Source organism: Mixophyes fleayi, chromosome 3, assembly GCF_038048845.1.
Source record: "Mixophyes fleayi isolate aMixFle1 chromosome 3, aMixFle1.hap1, whole genome shotgun sequence".
NCBI classification, from domain to species: Eukaryota; Metazoa; Chordata; class Amphibia; order Anura; family Limnodynastidae; genus Mixophyes; species Mixophyes fleayi.
The window spans coordinates 339,334,142-339,358,520 of NC_134404.1; the positions used below are offsets into that span (position 1 = coordinate 339,334,142).

At 41.5% G+C, this 24,379-nt stretch overlaps 1 protein-coding gene across 2 annotated transcripts in view; it reads right to left on the bottom strand.

Moving 5' to 3' along the window:
* Positions 1-8,963: 8,963 nt before the first annotated feature.
* CLIP4 (CAP-Gly domain containing linker protein family member 4) overlaps positions 8,964-24,379 on the bottom strand; it is a 49,500-nt gene continuing 34,084 nt past the window's right edge. For both annotated transcript variants that reach the window (XM_075204383.1, XM_075204384.1), the window contains exons 12-15: positions 22,699-22,822; positions 20,132-20,196; positions 14,872-14,947; positions 8,964-11,651 (exon numbers count right to left, since the gene is read on the bottom strand). In XM_075204383.1, the coding sequence (XP_075060484.1) occupies positions 11,327-11,651; positions 14,872-14,947; positions 20,132-20,196; positions 22,699-22,822 (590 nt within the window). In that variant the 3' untranslated portion in view covers positions 8,964-11,326. The remainder of the gene's footprint in view (positions 11,652-14,871; positions 14,948-20,131; positions 20,197-22,698; positions 22,823-24,379) is intronic.

Here is a 24,379-nt window from a genome sequence, read left to right on the forward strand (position 1 = left end):
GCAAAAAGACTCCACAGCTGTCAGTGTGTGGAGAAAAGTTGTCCAGGCTCAGATAATTAAAACCCACAGTCTTAAACAAGGAATAAAAGGAATATGGTGTGAAAGTGACTAAACCCAGTCACGTAAGTAATCATTAAATAGGTTGTAGAATTGTTGCTGCCAATGGTGCAATTTAAAGTTAGTGCCATGCAGACTGTCACGGAAATATGGCAACATGCAGTGAGCAACTTCTGATTTATTTATTTTTTATTTTTTTTTAATTGATTTTTAAGTAAATACAGCTGTTCGGTCATTGAAGTGAAGTTCATATAGTTCATGTAATGCTACAACCTATCAAATTATTATTTTGGGGTTTAGTTCCACTACATTAATATTTTTAACAACAAACCAATGATTTTTATGTGAATATTGCTCTTCACCCCCAGGTAAGAAGGGGCTAATTTACTTTGGGGTGGATCGGTATGACTTCATTGAAAAGATCACCTTTCCACTGGATGGAAGTCAGTACAGGGGGATGTAGCCATAGATTGTGAATACCATATATCTGCTGTATGTCTTAGGATATTTAAACAGCAAGCTTAAGTAAGTTCCGTATTTTATCCATAGGGTATCACTATACATAAAAAATACCAAAAAGTACACTTGTGTTGTAGAACTTCATGTATAAACATTCTCAAGAATAAACTTCATTGGATATTACGGTGTGATCTGTTGTCTGCCCATATTCATTCACAAAGCAGCTGATAGAACGCACTTGGATTGTGGTTAAATCCTCCATCATCATCATCTCCATTCTGTACAGAAGCTTTGAGGACGCCTGCTAAATACGGAGCAGGTTATGCAACATAAATTTTTAAGGGGCTCAGCACATCAGGGATAATACTATCTAATAACATAATGATATAAAATATATGTACAATATATATATATATATAAAATATAAGTATTTTGTATTCATTACCGTATTTGTATTGTAATTGCGTGTTCTATGTTAAATAAGCATGGTGATCAATAAACGTTCTACATCCACGTCTACATCTTATTTTATACTGGTGTCTTCACACTTATTATCAGATAGGTACATTGTAAGGGGGGGAACTTCTGCATATTGCATCAATGTAAGAGAGGAGGGGTAAGGCGGAGACAAAGGTGTGACAAGCACTGTAATATAGACGGGGGCACAACAAGAGAGGATAATTCAAGATCAGTCCAGCCAGACACTGAGGGCTCCTAGCCGACCGCCCCAGGGTAATTATCACAGCTGCAAAACGAAGAGAGAGGCTGCAAAACAAAGTGTTGCTTGAAGATGGAGCGTGAGCACCGAAACTTAGTGCAACACTGAAAATGTGACAAATAACGGCAGACCGTATTACTTAATGTCTACATGGTCATAGACAAACCGAGGAGGGGGTTTCTAGTGCCTGGAAACCCCCCTCCAAGCCTGGGGTACTGTATAATTGAGGTGGCTGGACCCTGCCCCCGCTTCACACGGCTCTGCTTGAAAAGGGAGAGCTGCGTGCACCTAACAGTAGTGCACACAGCATTGCCCATGTATATTATGGGGATAGGAAGAGTTGGAGAGCAGCCAAGCACTGTCTAAAATTATAGCCACGCCCCCATGCATGCTGGTCACACCCACTGGTGGCGTGGTGTGGAAACCCAAATCCTGATGTTCCAGCCTGGATATACCAAACATAATGGGAAAATTCCTGCTCGTTTCCTAATGCTTAGAGGGGATGCTCCCTTTAGGGTACAGTCATTTGTTTAAACTGAAGCTCCCCTGCGCCCCCATCTGCAGGGGCTAAGTCTGGTTATCTGCACAGTTTATAGGGTAACTCTCTTCTCTGGGGCTGGGACCCTGCTGAAATTTGAATGAAAACATTGCCAGGTTCAAATGTGCCGATAAAGCGTAGCGAGTGGCTGCGGATATATCATTCGGGGGGAGGTTCTCTTAAAAAATTAAACCGTCTGGGCGTCTGTAATTACAGATAGTAGACGAGTGTTAAGCTGGGTACACACTGGTGCAATTATTGTGCAGATCACACAATTCATAACTGTTTGTCCAGTACTGCAAGTGTGTATGCTCCAACAATCACGATTTATCTTACCAAAGCTCATCGCTGTTAGGAACCCCTCCAGCCGGTACAGCACAACCCGGAGTCTGCTCTGCCAGTCAGGTGTTCACTGGTGCCCCTAGTGGTGGGGACAGACTTGGCCGCAGACTAGCAGAGGGTCGTGAAGTGCGTACCGACTAGGGAGAGCCCAGGAAAGCGGAGTGAAGTCCAGGCAAGGGTCGAGGGCCGGCAGCAGACAGGGAATCCAATACACAATCCGGGGTCAAAGGTCACAGGCACGGTAGCTAGGTCCAGATACAGGCAAGAAGGTCAGGGTCACAAGATACACAGGCAGGGTCCAAATCCGGGCAAGGGGTCATACACAGGCACTCAGTCCAACAGGTTTTCACTAATACAAAGCAGGAGCAGGTAAAGCTGACAGGCAAACTGGACGCTATAACCGGCAGGGAGGCGAAGCCTTATATACAGACTTTGGCCAATCAGGGCTTAGCCCTGCAATACATCATAGGCCATGCCCCTGACATTAATTAGCCCGCAGGCTATCCTAGCGCATGCACCCGGCTGCCTCACTTGCCGGGGCGCACCGCTAGTTACACTCAGAAGTGACGCCCCGGTCGTCATGGAGACGGCCGGGACGTTCACTTGAAACAGGAAGTGAGTCGCGTCGGCCTCTCTTGACAATTGCATCTATTGATTTGGTTTTATAAACTTCCTAAAAATCATGATCAACGATGGAATGATGTTGGCCAATGTGGCAGTGTGCATGCACTCACATCCAGCAGTGTAGGCAGATATCTGTACAGTGTACAGAGTCACAATGTTCTCAGCAGATGGATATGGGAGATGAAGACCACAGATATGACGGTATATCGTGTAGGTGTGTACACAGGAATCCGCATGCTCATCGGGACTCTCCGTTTTTGGTGAAATCGTACAGAAATTGCACCACAACTAAGATTACATAGGTGTGTACCCAGCTTAAGAAATCAGCAATAGATGATTAGATCTAATTTTATTGTGTTACATGTAGAGACAAACTGTTGGGGAAACTTCAGCACACTAGGATTTATTTAGAATCTCAGTCTAGCAGCGTTTTAACCAAAATCTAATTTGCCAAGCTATGATCTAAGGAGATGGAAACTTGTCTGGAAGTTGGAATAATGTTTAGCTGCATCTAGAACTATATATTGGTACAGAGTAGAGATGCTCACTGACCCCCGTGAAGTGGTTTTGGATCTGGATTAGCTTTGTGTTTTGTTTTTTTTCAGAAAAAATCCTAAAATATGCTTAAAAAAAAAACCACATAATTTTGCTCTTTTTTTGGTCCTACATTATTACTAACCTCAAGAACACTAATTTCAAGTCATTTGCAGTCAATTTAGACCACCTTACAGGTCACAATATTATTTTCATACACTTTCAAACAAATACTGCAGCGACCTGGCTGGATGGTAAGCGACAGAGACACAAACACACGGCAGTTCCTAGCACATCTAAGAAACATTTGCACACTGCAGTGGCAGAAAAGAATAATGGGGGTCTGGTCCGCCCTCCCTCCCACCCACCGTTAATTTGAATCTTAAAAAAGAATTAAAAACTCGCGAGATCCGACATTGCCTCGTTTTCAAATCCGAAAAAGCAAGAAGGTACCAAGCTGGCTCGGTTCTCGGATCTGCTAAGTTCTGGTATATTCGGTTCTCAGGAAACCGAGCCTGAGCATCTCTAGTATAGAGCAGCTTACACAAGTACGAGGAAAAAAAGGTGATATTTGCTTATGCAACCGGGCTGTATTGTATTCTTATAGCTTATATTCCTGTAGACGTGCTGGCTCTAGGCGTTTTATTTTTATAAAGTAAAGGTCATTACTACCGTGCATGTAGGTTTAACCTTTTGCACAGATTCTCTTTGTCAAGTACAGCCTCCGAATAGGCTCTGGTATGAAATTCCACTCAGGACACACCCCCTGGATTGGGTGATTAGCATGTTAACTGACCGACTTGTATGCTAATCATGCCTCCTGCTCCATGTCACACTGTACACCCGTGAGCCTCAGAGCACATCTCTATCTGTTGTCACTTAGGATGGGGGTTGGGTGGGGTTATAATACAGGTCATCTCATCTCAGTATCAACCCACCAATTACCATTTTCAGATGTCTGAAAAGCCCAAGGTGTGACCTTTACCCTGGCTCAGCACGGGTGACGGTTTTCTTAGCAATGAAGTTAGCGAGAAGAACTTTTTCTTCGTTGTTAGGGTATTAAATAACGCAAGCCCTGAGACGTGGATTTAGGGGATTAAGGAGAACTTGGTGAGAACAGTTAATACTTCAAGTATAAACTTGTATTTATAACCGTTTGTGTTTTAGCTACGAACAGAATAAAGTTATGTCCCAGCTGTCATCCGGAGCTGTCTCTGCAGTGTTTGTAAAGTACATTTATATTCCTGATTCCCAGACACCTGGCAGATGTGTAACTTATCTTAAATAATTTATATTCAGTAACAGTCTTGAGTGCTTTACATATTCATTAATTAAATAATTTCAAATTAATCATCTTGTACCATCATCGGCTTTATAGTAATTTCTACCAAAAATTCTTAAAAAAAATAAAATAAAAAAGGGTACACAACGTCAACCTGTCTTCAGCGGGTGCTTCCTCTACAGTCCACTTCTTACAGAAGAGGACGGGTAAACACTCCTCAAAATATGGCCTGTTGTACGTAACGGAGCAGAGGGCTGGGAAACTTTTTTACGCAAGGTTTCTGGAGCTGCAAAATTGTAATAGGGAGAGACATAAACTGAACGTCATTAGAAAATATAAGAGAATAGTTGTTCTCCAAAGTAAAAAGAGACCATGAAAGAAAAATCTAGTAAGTTTTTAATCTTGGCGTCTTCTCGTGGTAAAGGCTGAAGACAACGAGTCATCCTTGGGCGGGTGATGGGGGATAAGGAGAAACAAGGACGGAGAAAGACGACAGCCCTCTCCCTTCACCCTCAGCAGTCGTTCACACCTCTGTTCTGCCATACATTCCTGATTTCAGTGAAAAATTAATGAGTAACAAAGATTGCCGATACCCGTAAGAAGCCAGAGCAGTTTAATAAATTCATGACTGTAAACATTGGTGGGTTGAGGTGGTGCGAGGGAAACTGGATTTTAAATGATTAGATGGTTTTTGCCTACCTCGTACTAGCCTGGCGTGGACAGTGAAGGGGTGGGGGGTGTTAGAAGCATATTAGCCTAGGGTGGCCTGTACCCTGCTAGTTAGCGACAGCACTTTGCCTACGCCCTCGCTGGCCGTGGATGAATGTATGGGAGTCCTCAGACTTCTGTTTCTTAGCCACGGCCGATAAGTGAAATAACGACTAAGGCTGGGTACACACTACGGAAAATTTCTCCCAATATAGTTGACAATCTTACCAATGACTGAAGATAAAGAAAAAAGTCCCGATCAGCAGCCGATCCATGTGTACACGCTAAACCCATTTTACACGATTTACCTTCAGATCTGTGCTCTTCATCTGTCATAACCATCGGCTGAAAATATCATGGGATATATTTAGTAAACTGCAGGTTTGAAAATGTGGGCAGCATGGTAGCGTAGTGGTTAGCACTTCTGCCTCACAGCACTGGGGTCATGAGTTCGATTCCCGACCATGGCCTTATCTGTGTGGAGTTTGCATGTTCTCCCCGTGTTTGCGTGGGTTTCCTCTGGGTGCTCCGCTTTCCTCCCACATTCCAAAAACATACTGGTAGGTTAATTGGCTGCTATCAAATTGACCCTAGTCTTTGTGTATCTATATTAGGGAATTTAGACTGTAAGCTCCAATGGGGCAGGGACTGATGTGAGTTCTCTGTACAGCGCTGCGTAATTAGTGGCGCTATATAAATGATGATGATGTGAAGATGTTGACTATAGCAACCAATCAGATTCTAGCTTTTGTTTTGTAGAATGTACTAAATAACTAGAATCTGATTGGTTGCTATAGGCAACGTCTCCACTTTTTCAAACCCGCAGTTTAGTAAATCTAGCCCCAAGTCTCTGCACACTCCATAGAGATCTATGGACACTGCCGGTCCTGAGTGCACACACTGCAGAATTGGAACAACCTCGTTCCATCGTTTATAGAGCGTTTTAGTCCAGTTATAAAATCTAATGAAACGTTTCGATGAGCTTTGGAACGATAAAACTGGACTACGAAATTATTCTTTTCAATCATTAAATTGATCTGATAGGACGTTTCTTATAGTATTTATTGCGCAAATCTGTTTGTCACATTTACTGGGTTTTGAGTAACATGCTTTTAAAAATAAATTAAAATGTAAATTTTTCTTTAATATTCACAATATAATACATATGCATTTAACGCAAATAAAATGAACCTAGTGCTTTTTTGCTGTATTTAGCTTGAGGAACATCCCTTTTACTGTCCAGCAGTAATCTGAAAGAATATCTGGGTTCCATTGTCCTTGGTAGTGAGTTTCCATGGTTGATATATCCTGCAGGAAGCGTTCACCGTGCTTGTCACTTACATCTATAAGATTTTCTAGGGAAAAGTCCCAATGCGAATCCAAAAACTGTATTATCTAAGACATATTGCAGCCCAGAGCTCTGCAGTTTTTAAGAGGATCACTATGCAGTTCTTTGTGAAAAACTACCTGGAAAACAAGATTGACAACTTATTGGAATGACCCCCCAGGCAACTGTCTCAGACTCCTTCAACCTTCTCTCAAAATCTTCATCCTTCATGAGCTCTGGTATTTGTGGTCCAACAATTATCCTATCCCTGATTTTTGCTTCACTTATTCTAGTAAATTCTGCATCGCCAACAACTTCTGAATCTAAGCTCCCCACGTCTGGTGGGACTGGGATTGGTAGCTCTGCACTGCGAGGAACAGGTCTGATGGCTGAAGGAATATCAGGATATTTCACAGAATTCTTAAACTTACTTGTGATACAAAAGTAACAGTCTGTGGAATTGTCCTTCAGTTCTCTCACACCCTGGGGACTGCAAATGTCATGTGATAAGATTTACTATTCAGCCAATCATTAAGCAAAGTTACACACAAAGCACAACAGATGAGGGGCCCAAGATTTGTCCCGATTTCCAAACGTACACCCAAAGTAGATCTCATATGAGTTGCTTACCAAAGTTATGTTTCGTCTTTGTGACTTGAAAATTAATTCACCACACGTGTAACAATAATTGTTTGGATGATTTATAGAACTACAAGGCATTTTGTAGAAGTATGATCACCGTATACTTAGAAACTGAAACTGGAGGAGTGACTCGTACAGTTTCATCATATACGCAGCAGATTTATCTACTTTATTTTCTGCTTACAGATAAATAAATGATTCAAAGGAAATGGCTAATGCAGATAACATTGTTTGCTTATAATAAAAGTAATGAAACAAAAAAATAATCTAAAAAATAATAATAATAAATAATAATAATAATAATAATAATAATAATAATAATAATAATATGTATACCAGGCTGTTTTTAGCAAAATCTGTAATTTTAAAAAAACAAATATATCAGTTCTAAAAAAAAATTGTCCCTTAAGACATATTCTGACCTCATTTTTGGAATCGGCATCAGAAAATACATCAAATTCTGTCAAAAATATCCATTCAACAAAACCATTGTTGATCACTGTAACCATTCGTCATGGGAGCGATACCCTAATGCAATATCGGGCCAAAGAGTTGTTTATCGTGTGCATCGGCTGAAAAACCCATAGCGTGTCCCCAATCTTAGTGTAGGAGCTGTGATTATACTGTATTACCGGTGCAGTAATCTCTGGTTGTAGTAACTGAACCAATAAGGAATTAAAGAAATAATCTGTGGGTATCATTTAAAAACACAGTATATATAAAGAGTATATAAAGAGTTGTGAAGTATCTGTCACCATCTGACATCACTAAGGAGTAAATATAAAGTGATTACTATGAACCACAGATAATATGTTTCACTGATGTTTATAGAAATGTTCCCATCATTGATTTACAATGAAATTTGCACAATGCAGTTAATACGGGGTTAAGATATTAAAAACCAGACAGCGGTCCTTGGCCTTTTCACTGCTCAGTCACCCTTGGCCGGATAAGATGTCCTGTGGGGTGAGGCGGGGGGGGGGAATATATTATTATTAAGGTCACTGTGGGAATCACAATAAACTGCTTGATAAAGACATGTCAGCATTGGACCAGAATCACTTAAGAGTTTTTACATTTCAGCCAAAATACCAAAGATGCTCAATGTCATTGGGGGGTGAAAGGAGACGCGTTAGAAAATGATTGAAGAATAGATTGTGGTCAGAGAAATTAAAATTACAGGTCCGGCATTATCCATCCAGAACCAAGGCTTTTAATGTTGGATCCTTACCTAGATAACCAAACGTAGAGGAAGCAGAAGGACACAGAACGGAAAGGAGTTAACAGCCCTAGCAGGAGACCAGCAAAGAAACACCAGAGAGGTGAGAGGAAATCAATAGAGGAACGTGACAGAGGCGGCTGAATACGGCTGCAGAAGCGGCCGGCTCGGGGTGAGCAATTGTGTCCAGAGGCAATTGCTTTCAGAGCAATCGTTGCTCAACAATCCGAGCAATTGCACATGGGAGTAATTACTCAGGAGAACTTTTCCACATACATTTCACAATCATCATACAAGTTTTTGAGATATTTTATCTACACATATTTTATTAAAAAAAACTCCTCACTGGTGAAGTGTCAGAGGAAACACTGTTCTATCTCTAAACACAAACTTATATACCTGGGAAAGCTGCAATATGTGGATGTCTTTATACGGACAAACCCCCTAAAAACACGAGAACCCTGTACGGTTTAACACTGTAAAATCCTCTCCATTCACACACTGAGAACTGTGTATAACAGTATACAGTATTTATTTCTCTTTAATGCTTTACATAACAGAATAGTATTTCATACTTTAATAGATATAAATATACAGAATGCAGAAAACATTTCATGTCTGTAGGGTTCTGACATTCAGCTCGTCAGTTTTACGAACATACATTATCCTTTCTCATTATAAAAACAGATTTCTACTCCTATAAGCGGAGTGGCGGAGAGAGTACACATGGATAGCGACACTGACATGAACTGATCGCTGCGATATCTACAATATCATCGGACATCTGGGACATGTGGCTTCTGAACGAGGCCGATAATCACGCTATGAGAAATGGAACATTATCGGCCGTGTTGGAGGGATAGCTGGGTGTGGTGCCAGTATTGACAAAGGTCATAACATTCAAAAGGTACTAGGTGAAAAAAAATCGGGCTGAGCTACAATCCTCATCGTACAGTCTACTCTTTCTGAAGCAACCGGCACCATAATAACACCGTCAGAAGACTGAAATCAGGGATACACTGAGTAGAACATATTTTAGTTACATCTCGGTTTTAGTTACATCCTAGTTTTCCAATTAAAATTAGGTCAATTCCCTTTATGCACAGAATTTCGCAGACGTTTAATTGATGCAGTGCAGTACCTTTCGACAGACTCTAGGTGGCGATGTCATTCAGGATATTGAAAGCAATTAGACAGATATTACACCTCGTCTATGTTATATGGCTATAAGTACAGCCTGCCCACCAGCTACTGCAACAGTTTCCCCCTTTATATATACCACGGTCGTTTTCACCATACACTGAAAAACTCGTAGGATATATATATATATACACACCTAATACTTGAAGCAGCAATATCTACAAAGCAACTTTAAAGAGGCCTTTGTCTTTACAGAGATACAATTCTCAGTCCTCAAGGGGCTTGGAAGCCCCTTTAGAGCAATCTTTTTGATGATTTATGAAATATAGATAAAAGGAACCCGGCAGTGACGTCTATGAAGTGTCCTTCTGCACAACACGACTAAAAGCATACAAAAGTTTCCAGATGAATAGTGGACGTGTTTGGGAGATGAATATCCATTTGGTAATAAAAAATAAAAATTAATATTGAGGACATTGTGAGAAAAGATTTTGCCTAGGCAGGCCGAACAAAGACAACTTTCACCAGGGTTCTCGGGATGAGTTACACAGTGAAATATCACCATCATACAGAAATACAACAGGGAACATTATTTACAAAACAAATTAATTTCACACATCTCCATCCCTGAGAGAGGGTACCCGCATGTGTTAAGGGGAGACCTCAACTTTATAAAACAGAGGAACGTTCCAACCTGCAAATCCCCACAGATGAAGGTCTCAGACGGCGAAAGTCGACTTTAGTTTTTAGGAAGTTCTGATGATGTTTGGCAGAATACTCAACCTCAGCAGATCCAGATCACCAACAAATTGTAATAGTCATTTAGGACAGAAGAGGGATCATTTGATGAGGTGGATTGTAGAGGAAAAAATAGACAAAGTTTAGACTTTTCTCGATATAAAAAAACAATTCATATTCAAAAACATTCTGCCTTGGTTTCCGCAATGTCTATAAACGGCCCTGTGGTACCTAGCGGGGTCACTGAGTGACCAATGGCGCTAACGTCTTATTAATATGGCTGTCTGTGTGTTGGCAAATGTGGGTTTCATAATGTTATAAGACTGGAAGAAGAGGATTTATTAAAATGTTTGTCCGACTGGCAGGCTCCTGTGTTAATCGGTTGTGCTTCTCATAACCTGTACCAAAAGTATTTACAATATTTAAACAATAAAATAAAATGAAGTAAGAGATAAACGGACACAAGAATAACGATTTAAAGTGCTTCTGTTCTGCTTCCAGATTAACGCTCTGGGATATTAGGTAAGTGCATTGTTCTGAAACCTAAGGCACATTCACACATTGTAACCACAACACTGGTATAATGTATTCACTCAAACTGTGGGGCGAGCCTACGCCCTGTAACCACAACGCCACCACCTGTTCATACGACAAAGCCTAGCGCACCATAAACGCGGCATACAACCGCACGGCAGGTGGCCTACGCCCACGATGTACGTACCATAAAGACGCACATTAATTCATGGTGCGCTTCTGTGCGAGAGAATGTGGAGTCTAGAATTTAGGGATAAACATTTTAACAGTAATACATTCTTAATTAGGAGAACATTCAAACATTCTGACAAGTAAAGGAAAAAGCAAAACATGTAAATAAGTAGACTAAAACCAAAACTAAAACAAAACTTAAATCAGTAGATTAGTATTACAGAATGTAACAGATCCATAAATCCCGATCCTCACGTATGGCGGCTGCTTCGTTGAAGTCGTTGGGAGCTGGGTCAGCTGGTGTCATCCACAAGTTTAGACCCATTGATCCCCCTGTAGGTTACTCTGCCGGGTCGCACCAGGACCCCGTGGTTTGGCTTGCAGTGGAAATACCTCTTGTCCCCGACAGATCCATCGTTCTTTCCCTTGGCAGAACGGAGTTCCAGGCCCAGCCACACGCCGGGGGCGAAGTCTGTGGGGCCGATGTAACGTATGATGGCCATCTCACTGGAGCTAGTCAGTAGGACCTGGGAGCCCTTGTGCAGCTTCACGCCCCCGTCACTAGTGCTGGTGGAACTGGCGCTGCTCCAGCTGCGACGGAGAATGGGCTTCCTGGGCCTGGACGGAGGGGAGGGGGAGAGGACAGTTACTATTTACAAGTCTATTCACAACAATATATAACTTGTTAATAACCAACATGTTCTTGATGTGCAGAATACACAGTAAATTAGTAGAACAAGGTCTAAAAACCAAACAAAACAGGGTCAAGGGGGAAGAGAGACAGATGGGAAATGTGTGATGGTCGTTGTGAAGAATAAGACACTAGGTCACCCTGATCTATTCTTATACTAACCCCCCTGTGCACCCAGACCAAAGGTTGGTACCTGCGGGTCAGCATAGCATTCTATCTCCACTAGAGAGCGCTAGAACAGACCAGAGAGCCAAAAAATAAATAAATTGTATCTAAATTAACTTGAGAGACAGAGAGAGAGAGACAGAGAGACAGAGAGAGAGAGACAGAGAGAGGCAGAGAGACAGAGAGAGAGAGACAGAGAGAGACAGAGAGAGAGAGACAGAGAGAGAGAGGCAGAGAGAGAGAGGCAGAGAGACAGAGAGAGAGAGGCAGAGAGACAGCGAGAGAGAGAGACAGCGAGAGAGAGAGACAGAGAGAGAGAGGCAGAGAGACAGAGAGAGAGACAGCGAGAGAGAGGGAGAGACAGAGGCAGAGAGAGAGACAGAGAGACAGCGAGAGAGACAGAGAGAGAGAGACAAAGACACTGAGCCACCGTGCTGGCCAATATTATTTTTTATTGGGCAGTGAGTACCAAGTGGATGCACATAAGAACACCTGAATTTACACATTGAAATAATCATATATTGACTCATCATTGTCAAAGTTTACTTTAGTGGTAAAACCAGTTTATAACGTCACACTTGGTGCCTGGGGTTGAACAGTGCATCTTTGGGCCCCATGACAAAATTTGGTGCCCTAATACAAACTTATTGAATGCCCAAAAAAGATTTGCTACACACGCACTTTATTTAATATAATGCCAGTATATTATCACTTGGTTACTGTTAAAAGCAGAAACTAGTAGAAAGTTCTCACTGTACTCTACTGTGAATGAAACAGCAGTAAAGACATCTTTGATGTGATGTTTGAACAAGTTGAGGGAAGTCAGGAATGAAAAGTTTGTGGATTTATTCTTCAGTGAAAGTGGGACTATCTTTCATGAGATCTGTACGACCTTATGTTCATCAATGTGATTGAAAAGAACGTGTGCTGGAGGATTAGAGCGGTATCATTAAATGTGTGTCCCGCTGTGCCGCATTTTACTGCGCGCCCCACCGCCAAGACAACACAGGGGCTCGAGTCCTTTATGCACGTTCTGTTCATTTAGCCAAATGACCGCGTTAAGGGCAGTGCGTTCTCTAAAGCTTAACGCTACAATGCTCTTTATATATACAAACATACTTTAATAAAAGAGCAGCGTGAAAAGTCGCTCCATTCTCAACCAACGGACAAAACAACAAGAGAGCAAAGTCGTACAATCGTTCCTTGTTCTCTATCAACGCCGACTGTATTCATCAAACTCCAGCACAATCCCGCAGCAGACATGCAGGGGGTCTGCCGGTCAAAGAAGATTTGTAAAAGAGAAGATGCAAAGCTTTCAAACCCCATTAATTATCATCTTAAAAACTTTACTAGAAGCACAGTGAGGTTTTACAGTTTCTTTCTTCCCAAACAGAGAATGATTAGGGATCCTGCTTCATATAAAACACGTCTATAAATGGCTCCAAGGAGAACGGAGCAGCAGAGATACAAGTGACTACAAGATAACATCCTGTCCTGGAATGGCCAAGGTCAGAAGCAAGAAGTCAACATTATCCGGGCATCTCGGATAACGCCAAACAAGATAAATTATGACAGCATTCACTGGGAAATTTTCATTATTAATATAAGGCTGAAGAAAAGGATTTCTTAGTACATGGTGTGCTGTCCTTTCACTGTTTAAGACAGTTATTGCTTAGCCTTTGTTGTGGGAGGTTTTTGGGGGTTGATTGGTCACTGATCGCGTGTTTGTTACCCATACATTATCAGCACGTAGCGGCTGCAAGCCAGCGTTAAATGCATAGCTAGTGTGATTAGTTCAAAGTGTATTAAGATTGATATAGCGGAAATCAGAGTTATATCCATGTTAGCATGGATAAGATCACTTCTGACTTCGTGAACCACTAGCAAACCTTATCTCTCATTATGGTTCTCAGTATGTCCAATCTGTTCTTCTCCTGTGTTCCTCTTCTTCCCCATCCTCCCTGCCCAATATCCATACCCCCTCCAACATACCCAATAACTGCTCAGCCTCCCTCAAACTCCTCTGCCATCTGCCTGCACCACTAAGCTCAAAATCCCTTTAGCTCCTATTGTCTCTCACTGTCCCCTCCCTCTAAAATGTAAGCTCTTAGGCCATGTCTCATGTCTGTCCAATCTCTGTCTTCCTAGTTTGTTCCTGTTATGTCTTATGCTGAATTATTTCTGTATGACCTGCAAATTGTTCTGCTAACTGCGCCCATTATTCTGCTCTGCACCCATTTACTCGTTACGTCTGCTGTTATCATGCATGTCCTATCTGTACTACTATGTGTGGCGCTGCAGGATCTGTGGCGACGTACAGATAAACGATGCTGACCATTTCAGCTGGTTACATCCTAGGAAAGACGACCGATAAAACAACAACAAAAAAAAACGTTATTTAGAGAATTAGCAGACAGTGTTGTGTCCAGTGCTGTCTCGGTCTCTATAAAATCATTAAAAAACACTTGGGATATTGTATATATTAATCATCTCTCTATTCACCGGGTTTCTCAGTCATCTTCTTGAGTGCTCAGCAGACATGACGTAAGCTGTGAAAATATGGATCTAGAGGTTAAGAATATGAAGAATAGTCATACAAACAGCTCAGGTTGTTGAACCCTAATGTAGTATCTGTCCGGGGAACGGGAAGGAGAGCTACGAAATTTGTATTTAACGCCACAAATAAACAGGAAACAGCTGAATCCTTTAGTGACGCCGCCGCCCTTGAGCGGACGTCAGAAAAAACTAATTGAGATTAGCAATAAACTTTCCCATGTCCTAACACAGAGGAAGGCAACCTGCGGTGGAACTACAAGTCCCAGAATGTACTGTAAGAGCTATAGGATAATTTACACAAATAGCAACTGGGGGAGCTCCGAGAACTGAAATAAACACAAATATTAGGAGATTTGAGAACTCGTATATGAAACACAGAGCAATCAATCTCATATATATATATATATTTGTTCTTGTAATAAGTACCTGCCAAACGAGTGTCTGCGATCAATGTCTTTCTGGGAGGCCGTAGTAGATGTGGAGCTGAGACTTCTTTTGAACCCTAGAGAAGATCAGACACACAAGGTTTTGAGACAGGGGTCACATCGAAAATAAAAGAAGTTGCTGCGACTTCCCCGACATATATTATTCTTGTTACGTGTGGTTTACAGAACTGGCAGAAGGATGAGTCCACCACTGTGGATTTGTTTTAGAGTTTTTCAAAACTGACACAAATGGATCCGATTTAGAATCGGGTGCAGAGATTGCAGCCATATTGCACTGCTGGGGGTCTGATACAGACATTGTATTACACGCAGGCTACACACACACTGCCCAGTTCTATCCTTACACAGCATTACGGACTTGGTGAATCAGGTTGTCCGTTCTGGATCCTGTTGTGTGTAATAAAACAACTCTATTAGGTAAAAGTGAGAAATACACTCCCATCCCCCCCTCCCCCCACCATGGATTTTCTTATTCGAGTTAATATTTCCACTGGGAAAGACACAAAGCCTGGATTTGCTTACACGGCAGCTTCTGATTGTGTTGTTAATTAACTTGCCGCGTCTTACAAAATCACCAGTATGACCAAACACAAATTGAAAGGCTGAATAAATGCCATCGTCCTTTCAAATCTCCAAACCAATTTACTAAAAAAAACTACATATTGTACTAAGCGCCGTAATTTAAAGTAATTGCTACACATTTACCAGTTGTACTTCAGCACAATGCGTATGAGCCATTTGTACAGGAGTCAAGGAAATGCCACAAGTGCAAAGATGTTATTATTTCAAACCACTATGTAAAGTCTCATTGGGAAATGCACATATAAGACGTTCTCACGCTTTTAATTGATTTTCTGTATCTACAGAAAACTGTGCTGATGTTACCTTAAGGCTGGTTATTAGGAAAACACCAGTGACCCCCTCATAACATGCGATTGTGGCTGGGGGCCAATGTGTTCTCTGTGCCTCCCTGCAGCATCAGATTACGTAACTAATCTAGTATCGCTTTCTCATAGAACAGTATTGCTAGGAATATAATGAGCTGTTTTGCAGAGAGGACCTCAGATAACGGGGGTACCGAGATATCTAGCACAAGACATGCAGGATCAATACTATAGTAGTGGGGGGAGGACGAACACAGGACAATTGCAGAGGATACGTCCTTCATTATCACAGGTGTAAAGGGATTGTGTGCCAAGTTAAGTTGTTATGAATTATATAATTGTGTAATAAATGTGTGCATATGCTGATGCTTAAAGAGTTAATAGTCTGCAGTAGGAATAGTCTGCTCAGGAGGGAGATAAGACACATTCCTGTACTTGGTTGAACCAAGTTACAAAAGAAACCAGATGTAGGTCGGACCTCTGCAGACACTGTATAGGGGTTTAGCTACAGGTATCTTTATTATACACAAATTGGGAAAGAACTAATCCCTATTTGGAATGTTAGTTTATCTCTCTATATTCTCTGGGGATTATATTGTTAGAACACAGACTGGTACCACCAGGTGATAGAGCTCATTAAGCTACACATTAGGACTTATACCAAATATTGAGCCATACTATATATACACATAATAATTACAAATAAATACAATTGATGGCGCATGTACAGGTTTATACAGCTATTTTAATCATAATTTGCACTAAACACTTACACAGTTTTAATATTTTGTTATAACACATGCAATCTGGAGGTTGCTATATACTTTTTAATGAATTACTAATCAAATTATTTTTAATCTTGTTCTACATCCCAGAATGTCCCTTTAAGGAATACAGCTGTTCTCCTATAAATGCTATACATTTGCCTATACATTTGATATGCGGTACACATGCAGTACACCCACTGCTGACATATTTGTACGCATTTGAGAGTGATCCATACACAAGAAGAATGAGCTTTCCGCATTTCAATAGGTTTTCATGTATAAACCCCACTGAAACTAATGGGCTTTTGAAATGAATGGGAGAAGCTTCACTAGTAAATAAAACATGTAACACCCCTCCAATAAAATCAATAACCAGCACTATAGAGCCTGGGCAAGTTCCCAATAAAACAGGGGGGGCAACGAGTGTGGAATCCCCAGGTAATGTGGAAACCAGCGCCAGGCTAGATGTGCCGGGCTAATCACATTCTGTCGGCACCCATTGGCTCTGGGCAAAAAATTGGTACCCCTGAAGTGTCACCTTCGGGAACTGGGTCACTGAGACCATTGTCCATTACACAAATATAGTATAAAACAAAAAGGAAACAAACACACAAACTTTCTTTTTCAAACAAAACCTTTCATTAAGAACAGATGATGCAATTGCCTGGCAGTCAAAGGAAGTCTCGGGGATTCCGAGCTTTGAAGATTCTGATAATCTCTCATCATGTGTGATCACAAATGTCGGTGAAAAAAAACAAATTACCAGTGCTCTACAGCACCACTGATGTTTATGGCCTATTCATTTCTACGGCCCATTCATTTCTACAGCCCATTCATTTAAAATGTAGCAGCTATTGAAATAAATGGGCTATAGGAATGAGTGTACCATAGAAATCACTGTTCACGACTGGTGGGTGTGCACACAATGCACTGCCACAGACATTAATGCACTTTTTCAAGTGTAATAACGTGTTTTGAATGCACTGAAATGTAACAGAACAAATAGGGCCGCAACACAAAAGCAAGTTGAAAGCAAGTGGACACATAGAATGGAATAGTTTATATTTTTAGATGCAAGTGCATGCCAGTATGTAGCACAGTGGTTAGCATCGCAGCTCTACTTTTAAGAGTTTGATTCTGACCAGTGCCTTGTCTGTGTGACTTGTATGTTCTCCCCGTGTTTGTGTGGTCTTCCTCCAGATGCTCCGGTTTCCTCCCACATTTGGTAGGTTAATTGGCTACTGATGAAGTGTGTGTGTCCCCACTAATCAACAACCCATTCTCTATCACGCAAGGAAAAAGCCCCCAAAAAACTACTCTCAGCTGTGATTAAGAAAAGGCTGTAATTACTATAATTGATTGGCGTCTACCTATAAATAATTAAAGGGCTTTAATTGATTTCAAAATAAATACACCTGCCTGTGAGAGACTCAGTTCATTAACATATTTCCTAACAAAGAGCTTCATCATCAAGATCAAAGAACATTCAAAGCAAATCCAACACAAGGGTATTAAAGAGCAGCTATCAGGACATGAAGGATATAAGGTTTCATAGATCCTCCCGGAGCTCTATGAAGTCAGTCGTAAAACAAATAAAGTGAATATAGCAGAACTATGACTTTGTCTACAGCGTCCTCTGAAACTGGGCAGCCGAGTGAGGAGGACACTTCTTATGAGGCCACCAAGAGGCGGATAGAGAGACAGCAAAAAGAAAACCCACTTAAAATGTTATCTAGCGTTTGCTAGAAATCCTGCGGGAGACCCTGGCACCAAGCAGAGAAGGATTCTACGGTGCTAGACTTGCACCAGACATATGCCTAGCATTGAGGCCAGCACGGAGCATCATTCAAAGACGTTTCACGTTCCGTAACATGACGCATGGTGGCGGGAGCATAATACTATGGGGATATCTCATGGCTTTAGGGACTGGAGCATTTTTCAAAATTATTGGCTCTATGGATGGAGCAATGTATAGACAATTCTTGGGATGAAAGCCTGCCACAGCCTGCAGGAGATCTTGGGAAAAGATTTATATAATCCAGCCGGCCTACAGATAGACCCACATCAGATTGTCTTACATACAAACAAAATCAGTGTCTAGAGAGAGCCCAGACCTGAGTCCCATTGAGAATCTGTAGAACAATTAGAAAATTGTCGTTCAACAAATGGTCACCATCCAACCTGGTGGGATTCCAGGAAGACGGATAAGAAGAATTGGGTGAGAATTGCAGAGTCCAGATGTGTAAACTGGTAAAGGCACAAACAGACTCAAAGTCCTTCTACCAAGTAATAAAACAATGGGCGTGAATACTTAAGTAATCAATTACTGTCGTTTTCTTATTAAGAGGAAAGCTTTACAGTATTTGTTTTTCTGTGTCAACAGAATATGTTGGGCTGATCAGTGGAAAGAATCCCAGAATAAAATCCATTTTGATTCCCTGATGTAACAAAATAAAAATGTATAAAATGCAATAGGCATGAATACATTATATACCCTATGTAACCTGAACAGACTAGATTGAGTGAACATTCATATAAGCTGGTAATACTCATTGTCTTTTTAAAGGAATTCTTGCAAGAAACAACACAGCATTGTGCTTCAGAGATCTTGTGAGTCTGTCTGTATCCGCACCCCGACAGCCCTGATAGAAGACGTACGCCATGCCTGTGATAAGTAGACAATGACAGAGTGGCTGATGGATCTAGTTACAAATACGTCCGAGAATAGAAACATTTCATCAGTGATCAAGGATGCTGTAAAACGGAGGAGAGAGGAAAGGCATTAAGGACGCCGCGGAGAGTGTTTCAGTGGCAGAACAAAGGGGGGTGGAGGTGGAAACCCCTTCAAACCTCGGAGGACCCCCAGTCAATAGAAGTTGTGAAGAGAGGGATTCGCCACAAGGTCATAACGACTTTCTGGACACATCTTATCATGACGACGTACATCAGGCTTCTTACCAATACCGGAGCTACAATGTTTGTAGCTACATGTAACAACATGCTAAGTGGTTAGCACTTCTGCCTCACAGCGCTGGGGTTATGAGTTCAATTCCCGACCATGACCTTATCTGTGTGGAGTTTGTATGTTCTCCCTGTGTTTGCGTGGGTTTACTCCGGGTGCTCCATTTTCCTCCCACACTCCACAAAACAAATTGAACGTTACGTTTAAAGACATTTTAAAAATAAACATGTTTCTGCCAAGTGGTGATGGCAGTCCTGATTGTAAAAGTAAGTCCCCTCACACTGGCTCCCCACTTTGTGTTTCTTGTTAGTCCGACCCTTCCCTTTAGATTGTAAGCTCCCGCAAGCAGGGCCCTCTGAGCCTCGTGTCCTCCTCCTGTTTACTGAAGCATTTCATGAACACCAGTCATTATCTAAAAAAATTCAAATACTTAGCCCACCCTTCTGTACTCTGTTAGTCCTTTATATGTTTATTTTGCATTATGAGTTTGTTTTTTTAATCTGCAAATTATTATTAACGTGTACGTAGGCTTAGAGAGGATGCAGCGAGCTGATATGGCATATATGAGATCACTTCTGTGCTGAAAACAAATGACAGAATGTTAATAAACACGAGAGGATCACACACCTGGGAACGAGTGATTCAGTTTACTGGCTGGAATCTCAGACAGGGAGTCCAGGGATCCAGAGATCCTATGAGAAGAACATCTTTCAGTTAAATGGTTTCTACAACAAACACCTACAACATTACACATCCATGTACAAAACACATCTACAGAAGACTTGAGAATGGAATAAATCTTTAAAGGGCACATTGTAGTAATGTGATTGGCTGAGGAGACAAGTATAACTGTGATACAACTGTGTCACTTATGTACAAGGGTCACCCCAGTACATAGGTAAACTACTTCCCATATCATGACCACTACTTACCTGCTACGTAGTCCTTTGTCACAATTTAAAAAATAACAATAATAATATTATTATTATTATTATTATTATTAATATCGTGCACAGTTAAATGTGAATATAAAGTCATATATCAAGTTCTGGCATGTTACTGGGACAATGCTTTATCGCTTTCTTCCACCAGCTTAAAACACATTACAAAAGCAGGAGGGTTCTAATGAGGGTGGCAGTATAAAGAGGGCGATATTTTGGTGAATTATTACATTTTAACACAGTTTAGTACTCAGGACGTAGCTGGTGGTGTTATGAAGACAGAACGCTGTATTTAAGGGGCACATTCAACATAGATCAAAGTTCCGTAAGAACCACGTGTGACGTTCCTCCACGGAATGTTCCTGGTTTAAATCTTTGCTATTTGTTTGCTTCCACAATGAGCATAGATTTCTGTACGGTAATTGCAGGTACAGCACTCAGTATCAACTTCTTCATGGTTCCTACAGAACCTCGTACCTAATTGAATTTGCACCTAAATTTTACAAGATGCCCTTTCAGAACGTGCTTAGAGGACGGCCATTCTGTGCTACCAGTATTCTCTCCCTTGTTTGCTAAAGTCATATTTACCACAACTGAGTATACTGTTCCATTAAAACACACAGAGGCTGAACGTCACTCTATATGACAAGCCGAGAAATGCGTCACTAATCATCTTATTAATCTACACGGATCCTCAAGCCGATCAATCAGATTTATGACTGTATAGGAAGCAGCATTTGAACAGTCCTGGCGATTGTACCCAGGTAATCACAGGAATAAGGATCAGCTTTGTAATGTACCACATCCACTATCTATAGTGACACTTCTCCAGCATGAAATGCAATCAGTCAGCAAAACGGATCTTTAGTGCTCTAAGATGGACATAAAAGGACATATCTGCATTAAATAAATACCCACAACAACATTTCTTCTTTATTGTGTTGTGCGCAGGACAGTGAACATGAAAATTATCTTTGGGCGAAGATATCTCTGCTGGGAACATGGAGCCGATTTACGAACATTGCATTTAGGTCATACTTGTCAACTCTCCCTGAATGTCAGGGAGACTCCCTGAACTAGGGGTGATCTCCCTCACTCCCTGAAGAGTCTGGCATTCTCCCTGATGCTGAGCCAGTACAAGACGTGGTTGGCTTCGCCATCTGTGGCATGATGGCACAGTTCAGAAATTGTGTCCTATGTCCATGTATTGATGCCTATGGAGGTGGCCATTTTCATGGAGACCAAGATTTAATCAAAGACTGACAGGTAAGACAACATGACTTCAGTAATGGAGACAGAAATGTAAGACACTTCAGTCTCTAGAGATTTATTAGCTGCTTTTCTTTGACGCATAGTTGCCTACTCCGGGAGACTCCCGCATTTCTGGGAGACCTCTGGGAGAGCAGGGCAACCTCCCGATTCTCACCCCTGCAATAGATGATTTGCTGTAATTGGCCAAAATTGTGACAATCGCTTAGGAGCTGGGAGAAAATGATGTGATTGGTCAAGCCCCGCCCCCGCACGCCCACCTCCCTGAAGCCAACAAGGAAAAGTTGGCAAGTATGCATTAGGTGCATAATTTGCATCAACAGCAGCAACCAATAAACGTTTATCCGTCTTGTGTGAATTACACGATACAATCTAGCACCTGATACAATGTTACTAGATGAGCACTAGCGAGTTTGGTTGAACACAGCAGGCAGCAGAGAGTGGTCCTTGGTGGTTCCCTCTGCACCCCCCCCCCCTCCTTATCTCCTTTATACAAATCTACCTGCAGCTAAGAAGGGGAGTGGTGCAGAGGGAGGCGAGAGCAGGAACGTTATAGGGGAGAAGGTCTCCTCTATGGACTGTAAGTGCTGTCAGCCTCTGTCACAGAATGTAATGACAGCTATCTGTGCACATTGTATATGAATAGATTTCTATACCACCCCATTACATAATTCATATAGTTGTCCTGTGCCTCTAGTACCCCTGTGTCTTTATCCATTAGTGCATTTAATAATGGAAAAAACGTGTTTGTCACTTTCTTCCGTATTTATATAGAGGTGTCTAACATTGCAGTACAATCATTAGCCGGTGCCAAATGAGGATACGTTTGTGGTAGTTAATATCACATCTGTAGCCACGCTGGGCTATATATAATAAGATATTAGTGTATAATGGAGCAGTGTAGGGATCTGCGGAGTACAGGAGAGAATGGTGCATTCAGGCGACATGTGAACAGATGCCTTGTGGTATCTACTAGTTACTGACCTCTGGACTCTAGACGGCGGTGCAAACACTCCGTGCTTGGGGGGACAAGTAAAATACTGAACGCCAGAGATAGAGCCATTGTTTTTCCCGTGAGGTTTATCCAGCTCGATGCCACACCAGTACCCTGCAACAAGACAAGACTCACTGATCCGTTACAGAGTTATACAAACACACTGCTCGTTACTTGGGGTACTGGCCTCTCACATCTTAGTTATCTTTCTCTGTTTAAAGGAACATTCAGAAGCTTACAACAAAATCAGACAAAGCTGAGCAAGATGTCCCTGGAGGTTCTTCAGAGGAACATTGGCAGCATTTTGACGGGTAATTATTTTCACTTAGAATCTTCATTGTAACACCTGCAACAGTAACATCCCCTGACTACACATTCCCAGGACGTGTACACACACGTCACTGCCCCCTCTGTTTTTTGAAACAGGGGGCGAAGGAGAAATTATTGATTTCCTCTCCTCTGTTCCCCTATCAACAAAACGTAACAGAGAGGACAGAATTACCAATGAGTGTGTGCACAGAGCTTAATCTATGGCAGGATGATGATCAATACGACCACTTGATCGCGTATTATCTGTCTGTGTTCGTCTCTGTGTGTGTGTGTGTGTGTGTGTGTGTGTGTGTGTGTGTGTGTGTGTGTGTGTGTGTGTGTGTGTGTCAGGGAATTTAGACTGTAAGCACCAATGGGGCAGGGACTGATGTGAGTTCTCTGTACAGCGCTGCGGAATTAGTGGCGCTATATAAATAAATGGTAATAATAATAATAATAATAATTCTGTGCATGAGACTGTACCATGCAACAATCACTAAAAAAAGGTAAAAATTGTAGTCCAAAATGCAAGCAGGAACACGTGAATGCATCGTTTGGCCGTATGTCACATTTATCGTTCTGTATCTACTCAAACAAGAAATAAATATACCAGCAAGTTTGCCGATAACAAAGAGCCCCGCACCTTGAAGAAAAAGAAGCTGGCAACACAGTTTAAAAAGTTATTAAATAAAATATTATTCATAGGGCTACACTATCTGGTACATACAGCCTGATAAAGAAATCTTATGTTGAAAACGTTGCAATCTGCTTCATGTACCAGGACAATGTCTCCCTAGGAATACAGGTTATACTGGATGGAATACGGCTGGTTGGCTCCTCCCCCGTGGCCCTTTAGTCGATGATATCCGCACAACACAGGCCGATCGTGTTCTATTCCCAACAGTGTTTTCCCCAATGCCAGAACACAATCCTAATTGAACCAGTATCTGCCGCACACACATCGGGAGAGGAAGCCACTGGCCCTATATCGCCTGAGATATTGCAATGTATGAATGGCTTTAGTCTGTCCGATGAACATAAACTTGTGAGACAGAGAATGTTTCAGACACAATCACTGGGAAGATGTGATAATAACAGAAGACTTTCATTTAAATTAAATTACTGCTGAAAATGCTAAGTCCTGCAGAACAAAGCTCTACATCTACGCTACTAACAAGATTACACAGGCTTCATGGTGTAATGTGACCTCAGAAGTTCCTGTAATGAAATACAAACGTTTTTATGCATTTAACACAAAATGTTGCCGGTGACTTATAGTCCAGGAACAAGATCATTTCTCATCAGAGCAACAACTAAACGCTTGTACATCTTTACACTTTATTATTTATTTATTACCGGTAG